We start from the raw sequence: 22,408 nt of genomic DNA, 5'->3' as shown, positions 1-22,408 counted from the left end.
CATTTAAGAATATACTCTAGCTATATTAAAATTTATGTTACCAATATCACATTTCAACCTCGTATTATAAATAAATTTGAAAAAGTTAAGTCTACATTTTGAAATTAGGAGATTTTGGAGAAATACCCATTTCCAGCTTCTCTTTAAAAATTCTAAAACTGTGGACAGACTGGACCTGTACTCCAACATGGCGACCATCAGGGTAAGCTAAGCTGTGCTGCTCTTTTTAGATGTGGAATGTACCATTCACTCAGATACAAACCTATGCCCTCTTATAGTTACTTACCAGCCCAGTGGGCAGGCATGCGAGCTTGTGTTTTTGAACAAACGAAATATATCTATGTTTCATAAATTAGTAATTTAATGTAGTATATATTTCTATGGGAGAGCCAGCCAAATGTCTGATGAGTTAACACCTTTATGCTTTATGAAGTAAAAAGCAATGTATTTTAGAAAAAAATATAATAGTTACTTGGGGAAGCTTTACTTATTGAGAGATTTTATAAGATAGAGAAGATAAACAGGATCACCAAAAAATCTTATGTTTTGGGAATATTTGCAATCACTGATTTTCAAGGGAATCTAAAAAATAACCTGGATTACCTAAAGGTATAGAAAATATTTTAATACAGGTTTATTACTTCCAGATATGAACTAGGATATAAACTCATTGCTAGCCAAGTGTTTCCATTGGTAAGTTTCGCTGCAGTGAATGCAAATTTAGTGAACAGGAAATATTAGTTTATTAAAGTTCTTAAAGAGTTTGTATACTTTGATAAATTATATCCACATACTAATCTGCTCAGCAAGGCTTTTCTTAATGGATAGTTCAAAGGTGAAATTCAGTATATACCAGGTGACTTGTTATCATTAACATTAAACCGAGTCTGATATTTTTTAAATATCTGGTGCTTTTTATCAGGCACCATTCTGTGGTCACTCACCTGTACATATTTGCCAATAATCTTTATGATCTCCAGATTAAACTGCTTGACTGGGGCAGCAGAGAGGTCAATATGACTCAAAAGACTATAGATGATCTGTAGTAATGACTGCTGCATACTGGACAATCCTTTTTCTAACAGCTAAAAGTAAAATTAAAAAATATACTTTAATCAGGTTGTAAATGTAAACATTTACACTTATGATATTGAAAAACAAGATTTAAGCCAAAAATTTATAGATTAGAAACCCAGAGACTAAAAAAGGTAAAAGGTAATGTTTATTATTTTTATTTGTCTTTGGTTCAGAAAGGAAAATCAGATGTTTTTCATCTTAATCTTTGTGTTTTCTTTAATTTCCTTACCTAATTTAATTGACTACCATTTATTTTAGGTAAAGAGAAAAAACACTATTATCAGTATCACCAAAAAATAATTACCCCAAGGAATTCACATCAGTCTCTTATTAGCTATGTGATCTTGGACACATTTCTTAACTTCCCTGAGCCTTGATTTGTAAAAATAAAATAGCGATACCACCAACCTCCTAGGGTTTACAGGACAATTCAATTAAATACATATAGTTTTAAATATATGTAACTACTTTAGTACTATTGTTGGTAATACTCTGATGATTATTAATAATAGTACAGAAAGGATATCTTTCACTAGGAAGAGTAACATTTGCGGCAAAGTGTTCTCTCTACAGAGTGGACAAACGTTGCCCATGTGCGGCACACAGCAGGCTGTGTGGTGCCAGTTCCAGATCTTAGAACCCCTGATTGGATCTTCAGGGAGAACTAGTGCTACTTTAGTGGTGAGCTTTATGGTGGCGAAAAGTGGAGCTGGTCAAAGGCACTTAAACTCAAAGCTGATTAAGGAGGTTAGGACTGGTTTTACCTCAGCTCTTGCCCTAAAGGTATAATATAACCCTACAGACTTGCATTCATTCAGATTAGAAAGCTGTCAGACAGGTAGCTCACACTGTCAGCTCTCTTAAATATAAAGTTGATGGGGGCAAACTTATCAAAACCAACACTTTAAAAGTTCACGCCTGTCCTGAAGCCTTTCATGATGGTCAACATAGCTAAGTTAAAAGTGTTAGGAGCAATATTTACAACACTTACTAAGTTATGAATAATGTCTTTTAAGTTTAGACAGTATTTTAAGTTTAATTTCTAGAGGTCAACTTTTTTTAAAGGAAGGTATTACTTTATTATAAGCTGACGAACATTTTTAGTGACTAGGAATTTCTTCCTTTTGAGGTGGGTGGGTATCTACTCAGTAACTTACTAATAAGCATGAAGTTGCTTCCTCAACAAATATTAACTTTTTATGCTGTTCCATTTTTAGCCACCAAAACCACATTTTAGATTAGGAAGCAAATGTATCATCAAAATAAAAAATCCCCCAGAGGAAATGCCTTTGCATACTGTGTTATTCTAAAACAGACTTCAAAGTCAAGAACTAATTTTGTAGAAACAAATATTATAACCAATCTCTATGATCAATACCGCTAAAAACCCATTTTCTATTTTAAATAAAATTGAGGTTAATATTGAGTTTATATCGCTTAAGAAATAAATATGGGAAGAAACAGTGTAAATGAAAAAAAAAACTTTATACAAACTTTATACTTGAAAGGTTTTAGCTATATTTTTGTTTAAAAGGAGATGTATACTCACTCTCAAAGATAATTTGAAGATTAGTATAAGTGCTCCTTCTAGAAATAAGTCTACTTAAAAGTTTTGCCACAGGAGTTAAAAAAAATCTCTCCCCCCATTTTTTGGTAAATTTACCTCTGCAAGATAAGTCACAAGATTAAACATAGTATCTGAAAAGGAGTCATGCAGGTATCTACACACTACGTTGATCCAGTTAGAACAGTCTCTGGAATATGTGTGTGTACTGTACAAACTCATCATGTGTGCCAGATTGACAAGTGTTGGGCATTTTTCTTCTGCGCAAACCTAGAAAAAACAAAACAATTCCATTCACCAAAAGCGAAGATACAAGTTTAAACTTGATTTTGTATTAAATGCATTTAATGAAATAATTTAGATGTATATGTTGAAGTTTTAATGCATTTTATTTCAATACAATAGAAAAGTTAACAGAAGAGAAAAAAAGCACAGGGCATTCTTAAGGGAATAACTTAACAGATAATATGGAAAGACGATTAATTTGTCAAACACAGAATTCTGTTAAATAGTATGCGTTTTTCAGTCTGATGCCCAGTAAAACTGTCTTTGGTAAAAACCCGGACATGGTTTTGTAACAGTTTCGTTTTGTAAAATCTGTCCATGGTTTGGTGCATAGGCAGGCTCCGCCTGGGAATTCTCAGAGAGGTTCAGAGCTGCTGTGGCAAGGAAGAAACGCTATCGTCACAAGCTGCCCGGAGTCTCAGCAGAGCAGTCAATTGCAGAGAGCCTCAATGTGTGCGATATGTTCAAAGGACTTAATTGGACTCTATAAAACCGAGTTCTGCATCTCCAATAGGTGGCAATCTGCGGGGTGGACCCCAAACTGCTCTTCAGGAAACCACCTAGACCTCATCAGCTTTTAAGGTCCTTAGCGAATCATTTATAGGCCACTTCAAAATGTATCGACTTCCTATAGTTTGTTAAAGTACTGAGGAATCTGAATCAACAAACGTTTGGGGGGACCTAACTAACCAAATGGTACCTTCTTAGCCTGTTTTGCTCCCTGAGAGATAGGTGAGGCTGTTCCTTATCCTCTGGGGAACACCCAAACAACGCAGAACTGTGAAACAGCCAGCTGGTCTTGTATTGCTATCTACTGTAAAAGGCTCGTCTCACTGATATTTCTTTTAGTTCTCCTTTTTCCATTTTCCTCACTTATTTTTCCCATCTTATTGATATTTTGTATGTATTTTCACAAACTGCCTAGAGTAATGAGTAAAGAAAGTATTATCTTTTAAAATATACATACTGTAATTTCAATTTTCAGATGACTCTTTTATTTTGTTTCACCATGTGGACATTATCACTGGATAAGCCCAAGATATGAAGGTATGCAAGACTGTGCAGAGACTAACTAACACAGTATGTTGTAAGTTACTTTATGAAGTCATTAAAAGTAGTTGAGTTCATGAATCATTAGCCTCTTACCCATAAAAGAGGCACAAGGAGGAAAAAAACATTTGGCTGATATTTCTTATTTGTATTTAAAAATATAATAATTTATCCTACTATTAAAATATCACATAAGAAAAAAATTCTTTATAAAAAATTTTCCTGAAGAATAAGACATTCCTATACATTCCTATAAAATTCTTATATTCCTAAAGAATATTTTTTTCTAAAGAATGATTTTAAAAAGCCTATTTAAAAAAAAATTCTTTGGAATACATGCTGTGAAATTTTATAATAAAACAAATGGCTTAGATTTAATTTTGAAAAATTTGAATTACCAGGTTAAAATATGATCCAAAAGTGTCTTATAATAAACATTTTTAGCATGCTATTTTTGCTATAATGAATAGTTAAAAAAGACAATATTTGTCCTAAGTGTTGCCTCATTTTGAAATTCTGTGGTCTCCAAAGGAATAAACAGTACAACTATATTTGCATAGTGAGGAAGCACATAATGGCAGAAAATTACTCAACAGTTTAAGTGAGAGAATAATTAAGAAACCAATTTAATTCACATCCTGCAGGCTGCTGAAAGCAAACAGATGGAACCTATGTGTGCTGCTCAACAGGAAGAAAACAGACTCAAAAACAATTCATGACTCACAGAAAGCTAGATATTTGATTGCTTAAAAAAAAGATATTTAGAATTTTCTATTCTTTGCCTCAGTTATGACAGAAGAGGCTTGACACTCCGTGGGCTTCCAAACCCTTCAGGCCAGGCCAAGCTGTGCTCCTCAGTTACCCTGGCACTTAGCAGGGAGCTACTCAACACATTTCAGTTGATATTCATAAAAGCTTCTACTTTCCTTATTAGGGGATTTATGCTTTTTAAATTCCTGAAATCCCAAAGTAAACCAATATACTTTTTCCCCTAATAATTTCTTTCTTATCCTTCACGTAGGAAAAAAAAATCCTTGTTCATGACATTTTCCTAATTTGTCATTAGAATATTAAAATGAATTATTTTAATAAATTATTTTATATATCACTTTTAGACCTCATTAATACAAATACACATTGTTGGGATTTTTAGGCAAATAATCAAAACAGAAGTGTTTCCATTAACTCTAATGGCTCTTCTTTTTAAATACATGCTTTTAAAATGATTGTGTTGAAGATCTCTCCATATCTAATTTATTTAGAAATTTAATTAGGAATGGACTTAACAGTATTACTGTTAATGCTTTACTAGAGTAAACCTAGAAAAAATCTTATACTAATTACTTGAAGATTTATTAAATATTATATATTAAAAAATGGAAAAGTTGTTATTCTTGCTACTGTTGATGTGATTAATGGGATTGCTATTTTATTATTTTTCACTACATTAGCACCCAGAGATAAATTTGCCCTTACCGGTGTTGACATTTGGGCCATGGAGAGGTGTGTGTTTTATGTGGCTATATAGGTGCTTGCTCTTTCCCTTTACTGCTATTCTACTTGTTAATTAAATCTCGGCTTTTAAAAAAAATTGCTTATATAAAAAGTTCTTCCAGAGAATTCTTACTTGCTTGTTCCCTTCTGTTGCAGACTTCTCTAATTTTTTCTCCCAGGGCTAGTTATCTCACTGATATTGCCATTCATTCACCCCATGCCCGACTCAGTTCACCTAATTTCCTGTTGTATGTATATTACTTATAAATTTATACAACTCCTTGTAATGTTTTATTTTCAGTTTGAAAAGCCTTATTTTCGAGACTGAATGTGAGCAAAAAATTTTAAGAATTAAGTTTAAGCAGAAGCTAAAATATTCTTTGTAGTTATTAAGAGAGGAAATTAAAAATATAAAATGTCAAAATCATATTCTTTCAAAATTAAGATTAAGAGCTATACAGCACTTTTAAACCTATGTTAACAGATTATTTAAAACCAGCTACATTACTGTTTCAGAACTGTTCAACAGGAGGGAAAGAGCCAAATAAAGAAGGAAAAAAGAATAAAGGACAGAGAGAAGATGAAGAGAGTATTAAAAGGAAAAGATAAATATGAAGGAAGAGAGAACTTTGAGAATCCCAACATACATCATGCCACTTCTTCCTCAGGGACTTTGCACATGCAAATTCTTCTGCCTAGAAAACTTCCACCCTCAGCCCTGCTCTTTGTTTCTTACCCAGGGATCTTACTTCGGTTTTTGCTATTCGGCCTTCAGTGTCAGCTTAGATATGACTTCCTAGAGGAAGATTTGCTTTATGGGCTCCTAGAGTACTGTACTTCCCAGACCCTATGATGATTGTGTACTTCCTTGTTTGCATCCCTACTATTAGACCCACAAGGGTAGGTATTCCATCTACTTTAATTATCATTGTATTTCTAGCACCTAACCCAGTGAATATTTGCTAGTAAACAAATGAATTAGGAACTGCCAGAAAGGTAGAGGATAAAGTAGGGAAATGGAACAGTAAAAGACTAACTCAGAAGAGTGTTAACTCTAATAAATAATTTAATTCACTGTCATTTGAGCAGTTATAACATATCATTTCTATATAACTCCTTTACATGCATAAAAAGAATAAAAATTTTGATGTGAAAATCACAAAGTTAGTGACAATAAAAAGGTCTTCCCCACCCCATTAAGACAAACTCCAAATAATCTCCCTCTAGTGTTATCTTTCAGCATAACATTTGCTTACCTTTGCTATTCGGCTAGCTGTTTCTTTGCAAAACTGAGTTGGGCTGTCAAAATGCTGGATTAAGTGAGGCAATAAGCAAAGGATGTTAAGAGGAAAGCCTATCAAAAAAAAAAAAAAAGCAAACAATAACTAATTTTATTGCACATCATTTTAAAAGCTAAAGGTATTTTTTTAATGGTTCACAGAAACCATTTTCTTTTTATTTCCTCAATCTTCTAAATTGTTTTGCTTTTACCAAAGAATTTAGGCTATTTCACATATTTAAAAACCTGTTAACTGTGGAAAAGCAGAAATTAGTAGATTTACAAATAAATGATTAGTTTAGACAGTATTAACATTAAAAGACAAAGAGTAAGAGCAATTCTATTAACATCACCTGACAACTGGGAAGGATCCACCAGTGTGTGTTTGGAGACAGCAATGAGTTTACTGAGTAGGTGCACGGTCATTTCTTGTGTAGAAACTGAGGTAAAACCCTTAAGGAAGAGCTGTTGAAGGCCCGGAAAATTATTCCACTTCAATTTGCTTTGTACATTTTGAATCTTCTCTCGACTCTCTGATTTATCCAAAGGCAAATGGATAAGCAGTTTGTTGAGAAGCCTGAGAGCCAGGAGGTATTCATATTCATAATCCGATTCCAATAAAGATGCTGCTATCCAAAAAATGGTGGCCATCAAGTTGGTAGGCTCAGTAGTGGACTGCACATCATATAATCCTTTCTCTCTTAGAGAGGAGAGGCTTCTAGTCCTTGCTAAACTATTGCTATGGTTTATCCGTCCATCCATTATATCCAGTGTGTTACTCCGCCGCCGGTCACCTCTTCGGTCACCAATTAAACTTAATCTCAAAGAGTTACTTCTTGCATTACTGTTATATCCCAAATAACTGCTACTATTAATGGGACTTGTGCTTAGATTGAGTTGTCCAGTGCTTTTCCTGTTAGCTGCATACTTGTTTCCCATTATAGGATCATGGTATGAGGTTCTTTAAAAAAAGAAAAGAACGCATGCGCAATCACTTGTTTTGCTATATTAATTTTACTCTCGAAAACACTGAAAAATGGTAACCAGGAAAAATCATTTTTATCTGACTTTGCTTAATCAAGTTTGAGTTCTTTCCTCCATATTAAAACAAAATGTACAACAGTATCTTTTAGTGTGGCAAACTGTTTCTTTTGAGTTGGAAGTTTGACTAGAAGCGAAAATCCTGTTATACCAATCATGGATAACTCAGCTCTGGGATTTAGCAAACATTAGGTCCAAAGCAGACCCTTTTGTCTTAGCTCCAAACTTGATGGTCCCAATGGCTTTATTTCTGTCAATGCATACTCTTTCCAAAAGAACAAAACTCAAAAAATTTTTTGATTTGTCTCTCTCACATTTAACATTAATTAAAAATAATTACAGAATGTTTTTTAAATGTACCAGCAGAATGCAAAATACAAAGATTATTAGATAAAATCTACTGGGGGAGAGTGACATGTAAGGGATACATTTATAACTTGTTAATTGCTGTTATTCAAATATAGAAGAAAACACTATAAGAACCCAAAGGATGGAATAATTAGCACTTCCCTGGGGAAGTCAGAAAACTCCCTGGGGTGGGGGTGGGGCGGTTAGAAAAGGTGACATGTGAGTTGGGACTTGAAGGATAAGTCAATTCAGGGTTTGCAAAGAGGAGAAAGTGGGAAGGAGGCAGCTCTAGGGTGAAGAAACATATGTGGAATGTGTGAGTCCTGAGGGATGCTGAGTGTGGCAGGAATGGAGCTTGTCAATGAAGCCCAAGTAGCACATCTCTGACCAGGACAGCAGAGGAACAACACTCGCACTTATTTAGCTCTCTGACTTTTTGCATTCTCACTGTCTGAGGCTCGTTTTCCCACTGGTAACTCATCTGAATTCTTTGGTGTCATTCTTACTACCAGTATAAGAATAATATAATGTAACAGATACACATATTTAGCGATTGAAGTTCAAAATATAAATCTACAGGTTGCCTGGTTTAAATTCTTACTGAGAAAGGGCAGAAAGAAGATCATAATGCTTCATCGTTTCAGCCAAAGTGTCAATTGCAGATTCCAATGTTAGAAGAAGCTCAATCACAAATCCCTAGAGAAAAAGGGCAGACTTTAATTATGCTCTGGAAAAAAATTGCAACGGACTTCCCGATGAGATTTAAAAATAGAACAAACTCCACATTAACATTACAAAGTGATTAAACTCTTGAGCAATGTGATCTTGCTGATTGATGAAGACTCATCAAACTAATGGTATAAATTGATTATAACGGCACCGCAAGACATCCAAAATTGCTTAGGTTAGAAATCTAGCAACCATCCTTGTTTCTTTCTCTCATATCTTAATTGACTCTATCATCAAATCTTGAAAATGTTACTTTTAAAATATATCCTAAATCTGACTCCTTTTCTCTATTTCCATAGCTTCCCTCAATCTAAGCTACCACCATTTCAGCTTGGATTCTTACAATAGCCTCTTAACTAACGCCCCCTTAATTTTACTCTTGCCTTCCTAAGAACGCCATCTAGCTACCAGATCGAGTTTTTGAAAAGCAAATTATATTCATCACCTACCTTCCCATCAAAACCTGTGAGTGGTTTCCCACCAATTCAGAATAAACCACCACCTCTCACCAGGGCCTACTAGGCTTCACATGATCCAGACCTGCCTACCTCATCAACCTTCTGCCTCTGGATGCCTCCATCTGATACATTTTAGCCACACTGGTTTGCCTGATTTTCCTCAAAAAAGCCTATTGCTCCTGCCTCAGGGCCTTTGCACTCTGCCAAAAATGTTCTTCCCCAGATTTTCACAGGATTCACTTCTTAAGCTCGTGTTTAAAAATCACCTTTTCTGAAGGTCACAAATAAAACTACTCTCTCTTTCTCATCATTCTTTAACTGTTTCTCTACCTTATTTTCGTAGCATTTATCACTATGTAAAATAGTCTTACATATTACTGCTGGGTTAAAGGTTTATTTCCCCAAAGGAATGTGAGCTCCAGAATGCCAGGAACTTTGTCTTATTCACTACTGTATTCCCCAGTGTCTCGAACAGTGTTAATAAAATCATTCATCCATATAGACTTAAGTTCCTTATTGCCAATATTTCACTTAATTTATCTTAGAGAATGAAATTCATTGTTCCATTTTACATTGAAATTTAACTTCTTATCTCTTTTGCCTTGTGGTCACCCTGGGGTAATATCCAGGACTCTGTGTGTGTGTATAAATATAAAGCTTCCTCTAACAAGTCACTAAACTATTTGATTTGATTAGTAAGTTATTAAATATTAATTATAAAACTTTGTTTCTTAATTCTTTGCCTGCTTGTTAACATTTGACATTAATAATCCTACCTGACCATGATCTAGCTCCACCTGCGGGCAATCTATATTTGGCACTCCGTCCTTGACTAGGACTAGATGCTCAATAACTGCTGAAACAATTTAATGAAATACCTGTGCATCTTCTCCTGGATCCCCTACAGTTTCCACAAGTCTGGAGAGAACATCAGAAAGTGTACTTGCAGAAAGAGGCTGTTTTAGGGCCCTGAAAATCTGAAAGGATCTCCCAGCATAGTGTCGAGAAGAACAAGAAAGTGCTGTTTGCAGAGCAACTTCGCTAAGATGATGTTCCAAATGAACTCCTTCTGTGCAAAGAAAAGAAACGAGAAGATGGTTCTTGTTTTTCTGAATATAGGGGTTATAATCAGCGGCTAAACATTTTAAACCCAGCGCCTGGCACGGTACCAGGCAAAATGGGTAGGCGCTCAAATTTTATGAGTCAATGCTGTTTTCGTTTCAAATTTTATGAGTCAATGCTGTTTCCATTGACATTTTAGACAACTCTTCATTCTAATCTCCAGGGAAGTAATCTGTAAGAACAGGGCTTCTCAACCTCAGCACGACTGATGTTTTAGCCAGATAATTCTTTGCTGCGAGGGGTGTTCTGAGCAGTGTACAGTGTTCAGCAGTGTCCCTGGCTTCTACTCAATTACATATCAGTAGTAACCACCTGCACTGACCCCAAGTGTGACAAAAACATCTCCAGGCATTGCCAAACATCCAGAGGGGCAAAAATGCCCTTAGTTGAGAACCAATGCTTTCAACACATACATTTTTACTATAATTTTTGGAATGTGTTTAATTTTAGATCACAGAAGCCTGTACCTGTATAAAAAATATAAAATCTTGTTACTTCTACACATGTTCTTTAATGTAATTTTTAAATTTTATACAATTGTATTATAATTCTATGAAGCTATCATACATGAAACTAAGAACCCCAAAACGTAACAAGCAGCTTTTTTATTTTTTAGTAGTAACTTCTTCAAACAAAACAAATCTATTATCACTAATGGGTTAAAAAAGAAAACCTGTCTACAACTTTTTATTTTAGGCATTACAACTGTCAACTTTTTTACTAAACACTATCAGAAGTTTTGAAATATTCAAATATTTCATGGAAAGTAAATATCTGAAATATTTATTGAAAGATACCTGAGCTTGACTGCTTGAAAACAGAAACCACATGTTTCAAAAATGTAGTTAACTGCTCAGCACTCTTTATGCTAGGATTCTTGGCAGAAACATCCTCATGGTTCCAAAGAGGCCCTCTTTTTCTGAAAACAGAGAACAGATGTAATTCCCTTGGTTTTTAACTTTCATATTGGCCTAAAAGGTAGGACCTTTGTAGTTAGAAGGGATAGTAGTTGAATAAATCAAACAGCATGTCACATGGTCACATAGCCTACTATTACTATTTAGATACATGAATAAGTTATGAACAATAGCAAATAGAAGAAGGTTCAGGTTATACATTTAATTTCAATCCTCCATCATTACAGTCAAATTGTCTCAGAGGTAGTAGGAAAAGATGACAAATTTTGCCAAATGAGAAGAGTACCGGTTATTACTGCTTATGTGTTAAAGGTTGAAACACAATTTGTAGAGGCCAGACTATATTTAGATTATAGTGCAAAGAAAATAATTTACTAGCAAAAACAACAGGGGAGATTTAGGACAGAATAATGGTCATTGAAAATAGATTTTCAATAAAGTCTCCTTTCTTGAAAGATAAGAGATCTATAACGTATGGCCTAGGCTTCACGGCCCTCCAGTTTGAATTCTCGTAAGCTTTCTTGTCTAGAAACTCTCTTTCCTTAGCATTATAGACAGACTGGTTTACTCACCATTTCCGAACACACTTTTGTTTCCCATGCCCCTGAAATTTTGCTTTTGCTATCAAACACCAGCTCCTTTCTCCTCACCTAGGTTCCTTCCTTACTTAAAGAGCTTTGCGTAGCTCTATAAGTAAGGGAGTATGGTATATTTATATACCATAAATATCTTATAACTGACTGGTGAAGTAGTTAATGAAAGTGAAATACGTATCTAGATAATATAATATTCTCTCTTGGCACTTGGTATCCAGACACGATTAAGGCCCTTTCCAGGTATAACAATGTGAACGCCAAAGAAGAAAGTCTTAGGCGGCACAATAATTTTCTAGATGTTGCACAATACAAACCTGTGTACTTCAAATCAATGGCACTTCAAAAAAAAAAAAAAATAGGTTCACTGTAGCTGACAAATGGAAGAACAACTTGACACCCATATGTTGCTGGAATAGTAAGAACTGCAAATATTACCTTGAGGTAATGAACTCCATGAGGGTTTTGACTTTTCCGTCCTGCTCTACTGAGATGTCGACCTCGTTGAGGACAGTGGTGTGCAGATGGGAAACGGCTGCGCTGTTATTTCCTAGGCTGATGCTAGAAGAGGTAGAACTTGAGCTAAGCCCTGAGTCAGTCATAGGGGAGGGCTGGTAATCAGGTATAAAATCACTAACACCTGCTGAAAGAGAAAGACTATTGTGAATAACAAAACCTAAAAGAATTTCACATAATGTTTAAAGAACTGAACTATACGGTCCCTTACAGATTTACATGGGGTGCCTGAAGGACTCTGTTAGCGCTAGCTGAAACAAATCAGCGCTCCTTCTGTTGGAGCCTCATAAGCACCAAATTACGTCAAGCGAGTTTTTTGGCAAACGTTTCACAGCTTATTTATTATTAAAACGTAACTATTTGGATTTACTTTGCAGTCCTCTGCTGCCATCTGCTGAAGAAAGGTTGAAAGTGGCAGTTTCCTAATGTTTTGGTATATTTCCTCAGCATTTATTAAGAAAGGAGTCTACTTTCTGCTTCATTTTACTTAAAGAAAATGTTAAAGTCTATTTGTAATATTTCTATTATGTCAATAAAATAATTTTAAAGGTTACGACTAATGCCCATATTTACAAAATGACAAAAGGAGCCTTAAAAACAAACAACAAAAACAAACTATGGAATCTTAACATAAAAAAGGCAGTAAATTTTATTCCATTCATCTTTTAAAAATAGTTTTAAAAGATGAATAAATAAGTTTCTTAATAACTTTTTTGTTTTTGTTTTACTAACTATAGGTATTAAGTAAATAACATGTTTTTAACTAAGCAACTTCAAAATTCATTAATACTGTTTCTGACATCATATGATTAGGAAAAAACATAATTTTATTTCAGTTTTTAAATACAATTATTTTCTAGATTACCTATTACTAACCTGAGGATACCAATGAATGGAATAAATAAGTAACAGGTATTAGGAAAGAAGTAAATATTACTTATAAGTAAAAAAAAATTTCACATTGATAGTGAAATAAATTTTACAATTAAGTCTCATTAATTTGGACCTTAATACTTCAAAATGTGTAGTTTGAAACTCATTATACTTCAAAATGAATACTTTTATAAATGCAGTAAATACAATCAAGTGAATGAAAAAATTTTAATATCTTCCACAGTTAATTTTTCAGATCTTGAGATAAGGAGATATCTAATACAATTCAACATCTTTTTCAGAATTAAGCACTCTTTCATTATATCTTCAACTTACATGTTCATAACTTAACATTTCTATGATAAAGGCAATATAGAGACTAGAATACTCCAAATTTAATTCCTTCTTTTAGTGTTTAATAAATGTCAATGGTACTTAACATAATAAAATTACACTTTAAAACACACAGTCTAGTATTTTGACTTTAATTTTCACTATTGCACAATTTCAAATCAATTATGATTCCACTTTCAAATTATACTTTTAAAGTAAATACCTGTGAAAGTATAATCTAAGTGTGCAATTTGTTTGACTGTAAGCACCCTGGGCTCATTGAATTCTTTGTTCCTGAGAAGGACAGAGGCAACAGTTCGGATGTTACTGTTGGATCCCATTACTATTAATAAATGCAGAAGCAGGCGTTTACAATGTTCATACACCTCAGGGTGGCAGTGGTCAAACCCTAAAAAGAATAATAGAAAATAATAATTATCAGTAAAGAGAAATGAGTATTCTCGCTATCAAACGCATATTTTAAAGAAATGCAGAAATTATGTAAAATATTTTGTATAGATGATATACTACATAAAGTTTTTTATTGGCCGATAGTTTGTGTACACTTTTACAACAGCCTATTGTCCTATAGCACTATGGAGAATCGAGATAAGTTTTCAATGTGTTTTATGTCTAAAATTTAGTAATCTCTTAGAAATTATTGTTACATAGCACTAGACGTAAAAGGCAAGCTTTTCTTTTGTGCCTAGCACAAACAGAAAGTCAGTAGATGTTTGATTACCAAAGGAATGAAGTAATACATATGTAAGTGTACATATCAGGAAAGCTTAGGAGAAGATGGCTATCGTGACTTGTTTCAGGACAGCAATCCTACAAGCCTGAAAGATGCAATTGATGTATGTGACAGAGCCCACACGTTTGTTGCAGAAGGCACAGTGGTCAGACTGTTCACAATCCAACTCTTTTGGGAAACACTTAGAATCCATTTCAATTTTCTACTTACTCCGAAAGTTTCCAATCCCAGAGGTAGATTAATTTTACTCTTGCTACAGATACAGAATTTTTCCTTCTAGGGGGTATGTGTGTTTGTGTGCAGAGTGGGAGGGGCCGTAGGACAGAAATAAGAAAGAGGATAGACTTGTTTGTGGTTAAAAAAGAGACTAGGAATAACCCCCACCAGACCATAAGAATCACAGTAAAAAGTGTCAGAGAAATCGCATAGAAAAAAAAACAGGAATAGAAACACATAGAAACTTAATTAAAACCATATTGCTTTTAAATTATCACAAAAATATAAAATAAAGGAATTAGAATCAAATATTTATTACCTATAAAAATTGCATGAAGAAGAAGATGGAGGTAGTTTCCCCATTCTACCTTCACACTGTGATCAATAATCAGATCAGTCAAAAGGATCACAGCTATGTTACACCTACGACAAATGAAAATATTAATGCTTTACTAGAGTAAACCTAGAAAAAATCTTATACAAATTACTTGAAGATTTATTACTGTATTTTATGGAAAAATACAACCTCTCAAGAAAAACAGAGGAAAAGAAATACAGCCAAAGAAACTGTTAAGTGATAGTTTTAGAAAAATATATCTGTCAAGTGTTCCTTGAAGTTAAGGGTTATAGCTTCTTCATCTGCAACCCTAAGACCTAGAACACTGCTTGCCACATAGTAGGTGTTCAATACATGTTTGGTATATTAATGATTTTTGAGAGAATGCAGTAACTGTTCTACTGTGATTCTGTTAAGTAAGATTTAGTTTAACTCAATTCAAAACAATAGTGCCTACTACTATAAAACAGTATTTTTCAGATGTAGTAACTGGGTCCCAGAAAGGTCAAGTAACTATGCCAGACACCCAGAAAAGCAGCAGCACAATTAGCTTTAATACTATTAACTGTAAGCAGTTATAATTCTTAGTTTAATATTTCTTAAAATCTAAACACACTGATCTAATTTGTTGTAGCATCTAACAAAAGAAGACTGCTTTTATTCTGTGTTGTCAGGTAGCATAAAGAACGCTGAAAGTGTAAAGCAGAATTTGGTTCGTATGAAGTAGGAATGATGCTGTAGTCCACCTGTGAAGAGGTAATCCAGGTGATGATGTTTCAGGCAAGTAATCCACCAGTGGTGACCAGCAGCCTCCAGCTGGTGGGAAGGGTAGTGGCTCTCCTTGATTATGCTCCATCACTTTCAGTCGCCAATTAGAATAAAGTGGCATTGAATCACCTATCAAAATAAAATGATCTCATTTTCTACACCATCTATTTTCTGCCAATATAAGCAAACTCTAGTAAGACACCGACTATTTATAGCATTGGAAAGTGATAAAAATAATTTCCCACTATTTTGACATATGTTTGTAGGAAGACCTGGGTACAAATTTTATCAAATTAATCAAATCAGAGAGAAAAAGAGATATCAATTCAGGTTCCATCCTCTACATCAAAACAAAACTACATTAGCACTTCATTATGATTCCACAATTGATGTCCAAGCCATGAGACCACAAGATAGGTGAAGCTGCCTTGTAACAAGGGCTTTCTGGTAAGTTATTCAACTCTGAATTTCCTGAGATAGGGCCAACACAAACCCATCTTGAAAGAAAATCTGCTCTACTGCAGTGGGGCTGCAGGGTGCAGTAAAAAATGCCATCAGGAAATATGAATTCTGTGTGACATTGGTAAGTCACTTAACCTCTCTGGACCTCAGTTCCGTCATGTGCAAAATGGGGAGATTGGACCAGATCTTCTTCAGGGTCCCTTTCCAGTCTGAAGTGAAGAACTTGTGCTTCTATCTGACCCAACCTTAGTATTATAGTAAACTTGGGTAGATTATTCACTTTGAAATTGCAAGGGAAAACCTTCTAGTAAAATGTGAATCCCTGAAGAAAGAACAAACCTGTTCAAAAAAGCAGCCAGTTGCCAGGGTCTGTTCTATGATGCTTTCTGAGAACCAATTCTTAAATTCCTTTGGATTTATCTATTGGGAACCCAGGAATTCAAAACAAATTTCCTCCATTTATGCTTCTTATTAAAATCGAGACATTTGAGATTACGTTGGAACACCACTAGTGGCAGTTAAATACTCTTCTTAAAAACAGTTTATTGGAAAAATATATTTATTAGCATTAATACAAGTAATAATACACCTCGGCATTATAGTTATAAAAAACATTTGAAATTTATTACTTTTTTCTTCTTCATAAGATCCTCCAGAACTGCTACTGTATCGAGATTCTAGTCTGTGATGTTGGCGATTTAAATGACTATTGTTGAATCCACTGTAGATGTCTAGGTGCACATAGCTATGGGAATGATCACTGCAGTTAGTCACAGTTCACAGAAAAATGGCTTTTGTACTTTATATTTCACTTTCTATGTTAAAAAAAAGAATACAGTATACAAAATATTAACAAAAGTCTACTATGATATATATTACTTTCAACCTTCCAATCCAAAAGCTTAAACTTTTAAGTCAGTTATTTCTACCTGGTGATTTTCTTTAAACTGTTATAGTAATAATGTTCTGGTGAAACTTATTTTATGTAAAACTGGCAGAGTAAACATCCATTCAGAGTTTAAATATGTAAGCAAAACAAAAATTGACTTACCATATTCCACCAATTTATATAGCAGAGGATATAAAAGAATCTAGCATGTCAGCATCTTTAATGCTGAAACAGCTAATGTGGAGAACTTCCAAAATGGAAATATATTTCTTTACTAGAATTCTGTCTAACACAATAAAATATACATTCCAATGGAGAAATTATAATTTATTCTGATGACGATCAGTACCTGTCAAACTGAAAGGCTAATAAAGAAGAGAGAAGTGCTTACCTCTCTTCAATATTCTCTTTTATGGGTTTATTATCAGAATTGCCATCTGTGGGAGCTACCATTGTATTGCTACTGGAAGTAGTTCCTGTAATCAGAAATAAAACAGTATCTGTGAATTTTAATCCTGGAATAATGCAATAAAAACAAAAGACATCAAATTACAGATGACAAAACACTACTAAAATGAGAGCAAAGTAATCTTCAAAAATGAATGTATTCATACCAACCAAGAAGAAAACAAGACAACAGCAACTAAATTTTGGATGCTTCTGGTCAAGATGGCGGAGTAGATAAACACTGTGCTGGCCTCCTCTCATGACCACATAAAAATGCCAACTAATGTACAGAATAACCATCATTGAGAATCACCTAAAATCTAGTTGAAGAGTCTTATGACTAAAGGGCATACAGAAGAAGCATCAAGACTGGTATGAGGGGTGGAAACGCAGAACGGGCTAGCCCAATACCTGTATGTGGAGGTTAAAAATTAGGAGGGATATCTCAGCTGCAGAGGGGTCCCAGCCCCACACTAGGTTCCCCAACCCAGGAGTCCAGTGTTGGGAAGAAAAGGCTCCACAACTTCTGGCTGTGAAAATCGGCAAAAATTGCAGCTGAGTGACATGGTGGGGTGGCTGGAGTTCTAGGAGTTCCTCTTAAAGGGCCCTAACATGGACTTACTTGCTGACAGACTCACTCATCCTGAGCTCTAGTGCTGTGGTAGCAGCTCAAAAGGTGCCAGGGAAATAAGAGAAGGAACTGAATTGTCTGGCTTCAGGGCAAGGGCTAGAGGGGCAACTTTGTCCCAGACAGAAGTGCTGGCAGAGCCATTGTTCCTTTGTTGAGCCCTCCTCTAACCCAGTATTGAGATGCAAATGTGAGGCCATATCTGATTCTCTATCAGCCTGGCTAACAGCTTAACCAGCCCTTGCAGGCCCACCCAAGCCTCCTCTAATGGCTTTTCCATACAAATAGCCTGTCTAGGCTCATGTTGCGGATTTCCTAAAATCTCTCAAAGGTTTATAAACCCCCCCCCCATAATAATATCTGGCCTCAGAATGCCCTGTAACTCTTGTTAAGCAGCCCCAAACCTTAACTTGGCAATGGAAATAGACATACAAGCCCAAGAAGCGCACAGAGTCCTGAACAAGATGAACCCAAACAGGCCCATAAGACATATCATAAATAAAATGCCAAAGGTTAAAAACAAAGAGAGAATCTTAAAAGTAGCAAGAGAAAAGCAATTAGTTATCTACAAGGGAGCTCCCATGTAGACTGTCAGTTGATTTCTCCACAGAAACTTTGCAGGCCAGAAAGGACTGGCATGAAATATTCAAAGTGACCTACAGGGGCCTACAACCAAGATTACTCTATCCAGCAAAGCTATTATCTAGAATGGAAGGACAGCTAAAAAGCTTCCCAGACCAGAAAAAGCTAAAGGAGTTCATCTCCACCAAACCAATATTATGAAAAATATTAAAGGGACTCTAAGAAAAAGATAAAAAAATATGAATAAAATGGCAATAACTACATATCTATCAATAATTACTTTAAGTGTAAATGGGTTAAACATTCCAATCGAAAAACATAGTGTGGATGAATGGATAAGAAAACAAAATCCTTACATATGCTACCTGTGAGAGGCTCATTTCAGACAAAAATACACACAGACTGAAAATAAAGGGATGGAAAAAGACAGTTCATACAAATGGAAACAAACAAAAAAGGCAGGGCAACAATACTTATACCAGACAAAACAGACGTTAAAGCAAAGGCTATAACAAGAGACAAAGAAGGACCCAGTAATCCCACCTCTGAGTATTTACTCGAAGAAACTCAAAACACTACTTTGAAGGGACATATATTTATTACATTTAATCACAAAACTCAGTTTGGTGGGAAGGGATTAATAAGTACAAATTGATAGTTACAAAAATAGTCATGGGGATGTAAAGTATAGCAAAAGGATTATAGTCAATAATATTGTAATGACTATAGTGTCAGGTGGGTACTAGATTTATCGGGATGATCACTGTAAATTATATAAATGTCTAATCACTATGTTGTACACCTGAAAATAATATAATATTGTATGTCAACTGTAACTGAAAAATAAAAATTATTTTAAAGGCAAAAAAAAAATCTAGATGCAGGAAAACAAATGGACAGGAAGTAATTAAGTGTTAAGAAGGCTGAATCCTAAGCTGGTAGTAGAGGAAACCAAGACGCTTTCTTTATGTATATGCTGTTGAACCTCCAAAATGCTCAGGAATTAGGGGCATCGAGTACTTCTGGAAGTAGGGGTTGAAGGTGCTGCTAAAAATGGCAGGATTGGTTGAAAATCTGTTTCAAAAGTAGGTGGTCCCAAGATCTACCCTACTTGCCTCTTCTAACTGGGTGATTGTCTCTCTCCACTCCCAGAAGCCTTTTCTGATGAGACTAAATAAGATTTCTGGACTAGGGCACAACATGTCCAATTGAAAGAGGAACTGAAAATAGGGGGATTAAGTGAAAATACATATACTAAAATTTGAGACTGTACCCCTCACAACCTTTTTATCCCATGGGGCTAAAAGAAGGCTTGAAGACTATATTGTGTGTGTATGTATCTATGGATATATGTATTTGTATATAAACACACACACACGCACACACACACACACGCACACGTCTATACTCTCTAGGCATATGACTAGCAGAGTTTTCCCTGGGGAATCTGATTATCCAAGAAAAAAAACCCTACAGATTCTTATATCAATGAGATCATTGCATGACAAACAATAAAGTCAACAATTTCCACATATGCCTACAGAACATCGAACCAGCTTTTTAATACTCCACTCTCTTTATGAAGAAACAGACCTAGAATTGGGAGGCTTTTAAAAATTTTTAGTTATTTTTTTCCATTTTTAATTTTTCAATTATAGTTGACATTCAATATTATTTTATATCAGTTTCAGGTGTATAGCATGGTGGTTAGACATTTATATAATTTATGAAGTGATCCCCCCGATTAGTCTAGTAAACACCTGTCACTATACAGTTATTACAATATTATTGATTACATTCCCTATGCTTTACATCCCCGTGACTATTTCATAATTACCAACTTGTACTTTCTACTCCCTTCACCTCTTCACCCAGCCTCCCAATTCCTCTTATATCTGGCAACCATCAGTTTGTTCTCTGTATCTATGAATCTACTTCTACTTTATTTGTTCGTTTATATTGTTCTTTAGATTCCACATATAAGTGAGATCATGTGGTATTTGTCTTTGTCTGACTTACTGCACTTAGCATAATAACCTCTATGTCCATCGTTGTTGCGAATGTTAATATTTCTAGACTTGGCAGGCTTTTACTAAGACAAATCAAAACAAACGGCCAGCAATATTTAGAAAAAAAGGAATTTTGGTGGAACGAGAAAACTTTATCAGCTATAAAGGAAGATAGTTCAACCATAAAACATGAAGAGAATGTTCCTAAAAAAATTCTAATTAAAAAAAAAGAAACTGTAATTAAAACCATTCGAGCGGATTTAAAAGATTCAATAGAAGTGTTATTAGAAATCTCCTAGAAAGAACAAAAAGGCTGAGATAAAAACAGATAAGAAAAAAATCAACTGTAAAGATACAATTTAAAAGATTTATAATTATACATTTAATGTTGTTATTACTATGCCCAAAACATGTAATATAAACTGAGTGAGTTTCATAAAAATTTAATCTAATAAACCCAGTTATTATGCTGATTTTCTATGGAAGTTACTCTCTCAGGGACATATTTCTTCAACTCGAAATATCATATATAAGCTGACATAATTGGATATTATTTATAACATTCAAGTAAATACAATATAAATTTAAAGTAATTTCAAGAAGCATTTTTTATATTTAATACACAAACTATATTCATTAAAAAATGCATTCGTTATAAATCTTATTCCAATTCTGAATAAGTATTAAATATGTTTCCATCTAGAATATTCAGATGTCTTACATTGTCAAATTTCTTTACTCATATAAGGAAGTACAAAGTCTTATCAAGTGAATCACCATACATGACTCATGTTTACATTTTTTTGATGATGTTTAAAGCAAACACTTGTTAAAATAAACAATTAGGCAAAGCTTCTTTTCTGAGACAATCAGTTTTAAATAACTTCTCACCTGAGGTGACAGACGGGATTTTATAGCTGGAAGTGATGCGGTAATATGGGGGATTATCCATGTGAGTGACTCCCGAACTGACGGGATCAGTCAGCTGTAGTTCACTCACCAGTTCTTCTAGCAACTGCATTGTTTTATCTCTACCTAGATATACAATAACTTTCTTCACCTGTCACAAAAGAAAGTATTCGGAAAAGTAATTATTCGGAAAAGAAAAAGCAAAATTTTTTATTTCATAAACCTGTCTTCAGACAAATTTTATCAGAGTTAAGTTCAATTTGAAGTGGAAGATGAATAAGTACGACTTAAATTTGACTACAACGCTGATCAGCAGTAACACATTAACAATCGGCCTTATAAATACTGTCCTCCTTTAACACTGCATCTTATTAGAATGACCTAAAAATACTGTTTAATGGTTTCCACAATGTTATCTATTTCCTTTACATTTTTGCTTTTGCTCTTTTTTTAGAAAAGCAAAAGATAACTGCTTTTCTATAAATCAGTTTCCTTTTTTAAAGGAAAAGATTTCAATTACTATCATCCCAAGTTTTGCTCTTATTTTTAGTCAGGCAGCATTCAAACCCAGGATTTACCTTTCATTCTGCCTTCCCATTTTCCACATTCGACCCAGCAGAATAGAGTCGATTAAGAGCAAATAGATTAAGAGCAAAGATCTAAAACTAAATTGGAACTCAAACTATGCAGTGTATACTGGAATGTAAATCTAATACTTATTAGCCATA

General features: G+C 34.5%; 1 protein-coding gene across 14 annotated transcripts in view; it reads right to left on the bottom strand.

Moving 5' to 3' along the window:
- The window catches only part of FRYL (FRY like transcription coactivator), a 228,821-nt gene that overhangs the window by 31,845 nt on the left and 174,568 nt on the right, over positions 1 to 22,408 (bottom strand). For 10 of the 14 annotated variants that reach the window (XM_016128140.2, XM_016128138.2, XM_016128139.2 and 7 more), the window contains 14 exons: positions 21,663 to 21,831; positions 17,497 to 17,581; positions 16,846 to 16,961; positions 15,733 to 15,883; positions 14,969 to 15,072; positions 13,903 to 14,088; positions 12,396 to 12,600; positions 11,245 to 11,366; positions 10,204 to 10,394; positions 8,740 to 8,834; positions 7,103 to 7,710; positions 6,727 to 6,824; positions 2,741 to 2,911; positions 945 to 1,085 (listed from right to left, as the gene is read on the bottom strand). In XM_016128140.2, the coding sequence (XP_015983626.2) occupies positions 945 to 1,085; positions 2,741 to 2,911; positions 6,727 to 6,824; positions 7,103 to 7,710; positions 8,740 to 8,834; positions 10,204 to 10,394; positions 11,245 to 11,366; positions 12,396 to 12,600; positions 13,903 to 14,088; positions 14,969 to 15,072; positions 15,733 to 15,883; positions 16,846 to 16,961; positions 17,497 to 17,581; positions 21,663 to 21,831 (2,442 nt within the window). The remainder of the gene's footprint in view (positions 1 to 944; positions 1,086 to 2,740; positions 2,912 to 6,726; positions 6,825 to 7,102; positions 7,711 to 8,739; positions 8,835 to 10,203; positions 10,395 to 11,244; positions 11,367 to 12,395; positions 12,601 to 13,902; positions 14,089 to 14,968; positions 15,073 to 15,732; positions 15,884 to 16,845; positions 16,962 to 17,496; positions 17,582 to 21,662; positions 21,832 to 22,408) is intronic. The other 4 variants (XM_016128134.2, XM_036227952.1, XM_016128132.2 and 1 more) reach the window with 3 other exon arrangements.

The sequence above is a fragment of the Rousettus aegyptiacus genome, unplaced genomic scaffold, assembly GCF_014176215.1.
Source record: "Rousettus aegyptiacus isolate mRouAeg1 unplaced genomic scaffold, mRouAeg1.p scaffold_m13_p_10, whole genome shotgun sequence".
Classification (NCBI taxonomy): domain Eukaryota; kingdom Metazoa; phylum Chordata; class Mammalia; order Chiroptera; family Pteropodidae; genus Rousettus; species Rousettus aegyptiacus.
Note: the sequence above shows the minus strand (reverse complement) of the source record. Positions and strands in the feature narration are given on the sequence as shown.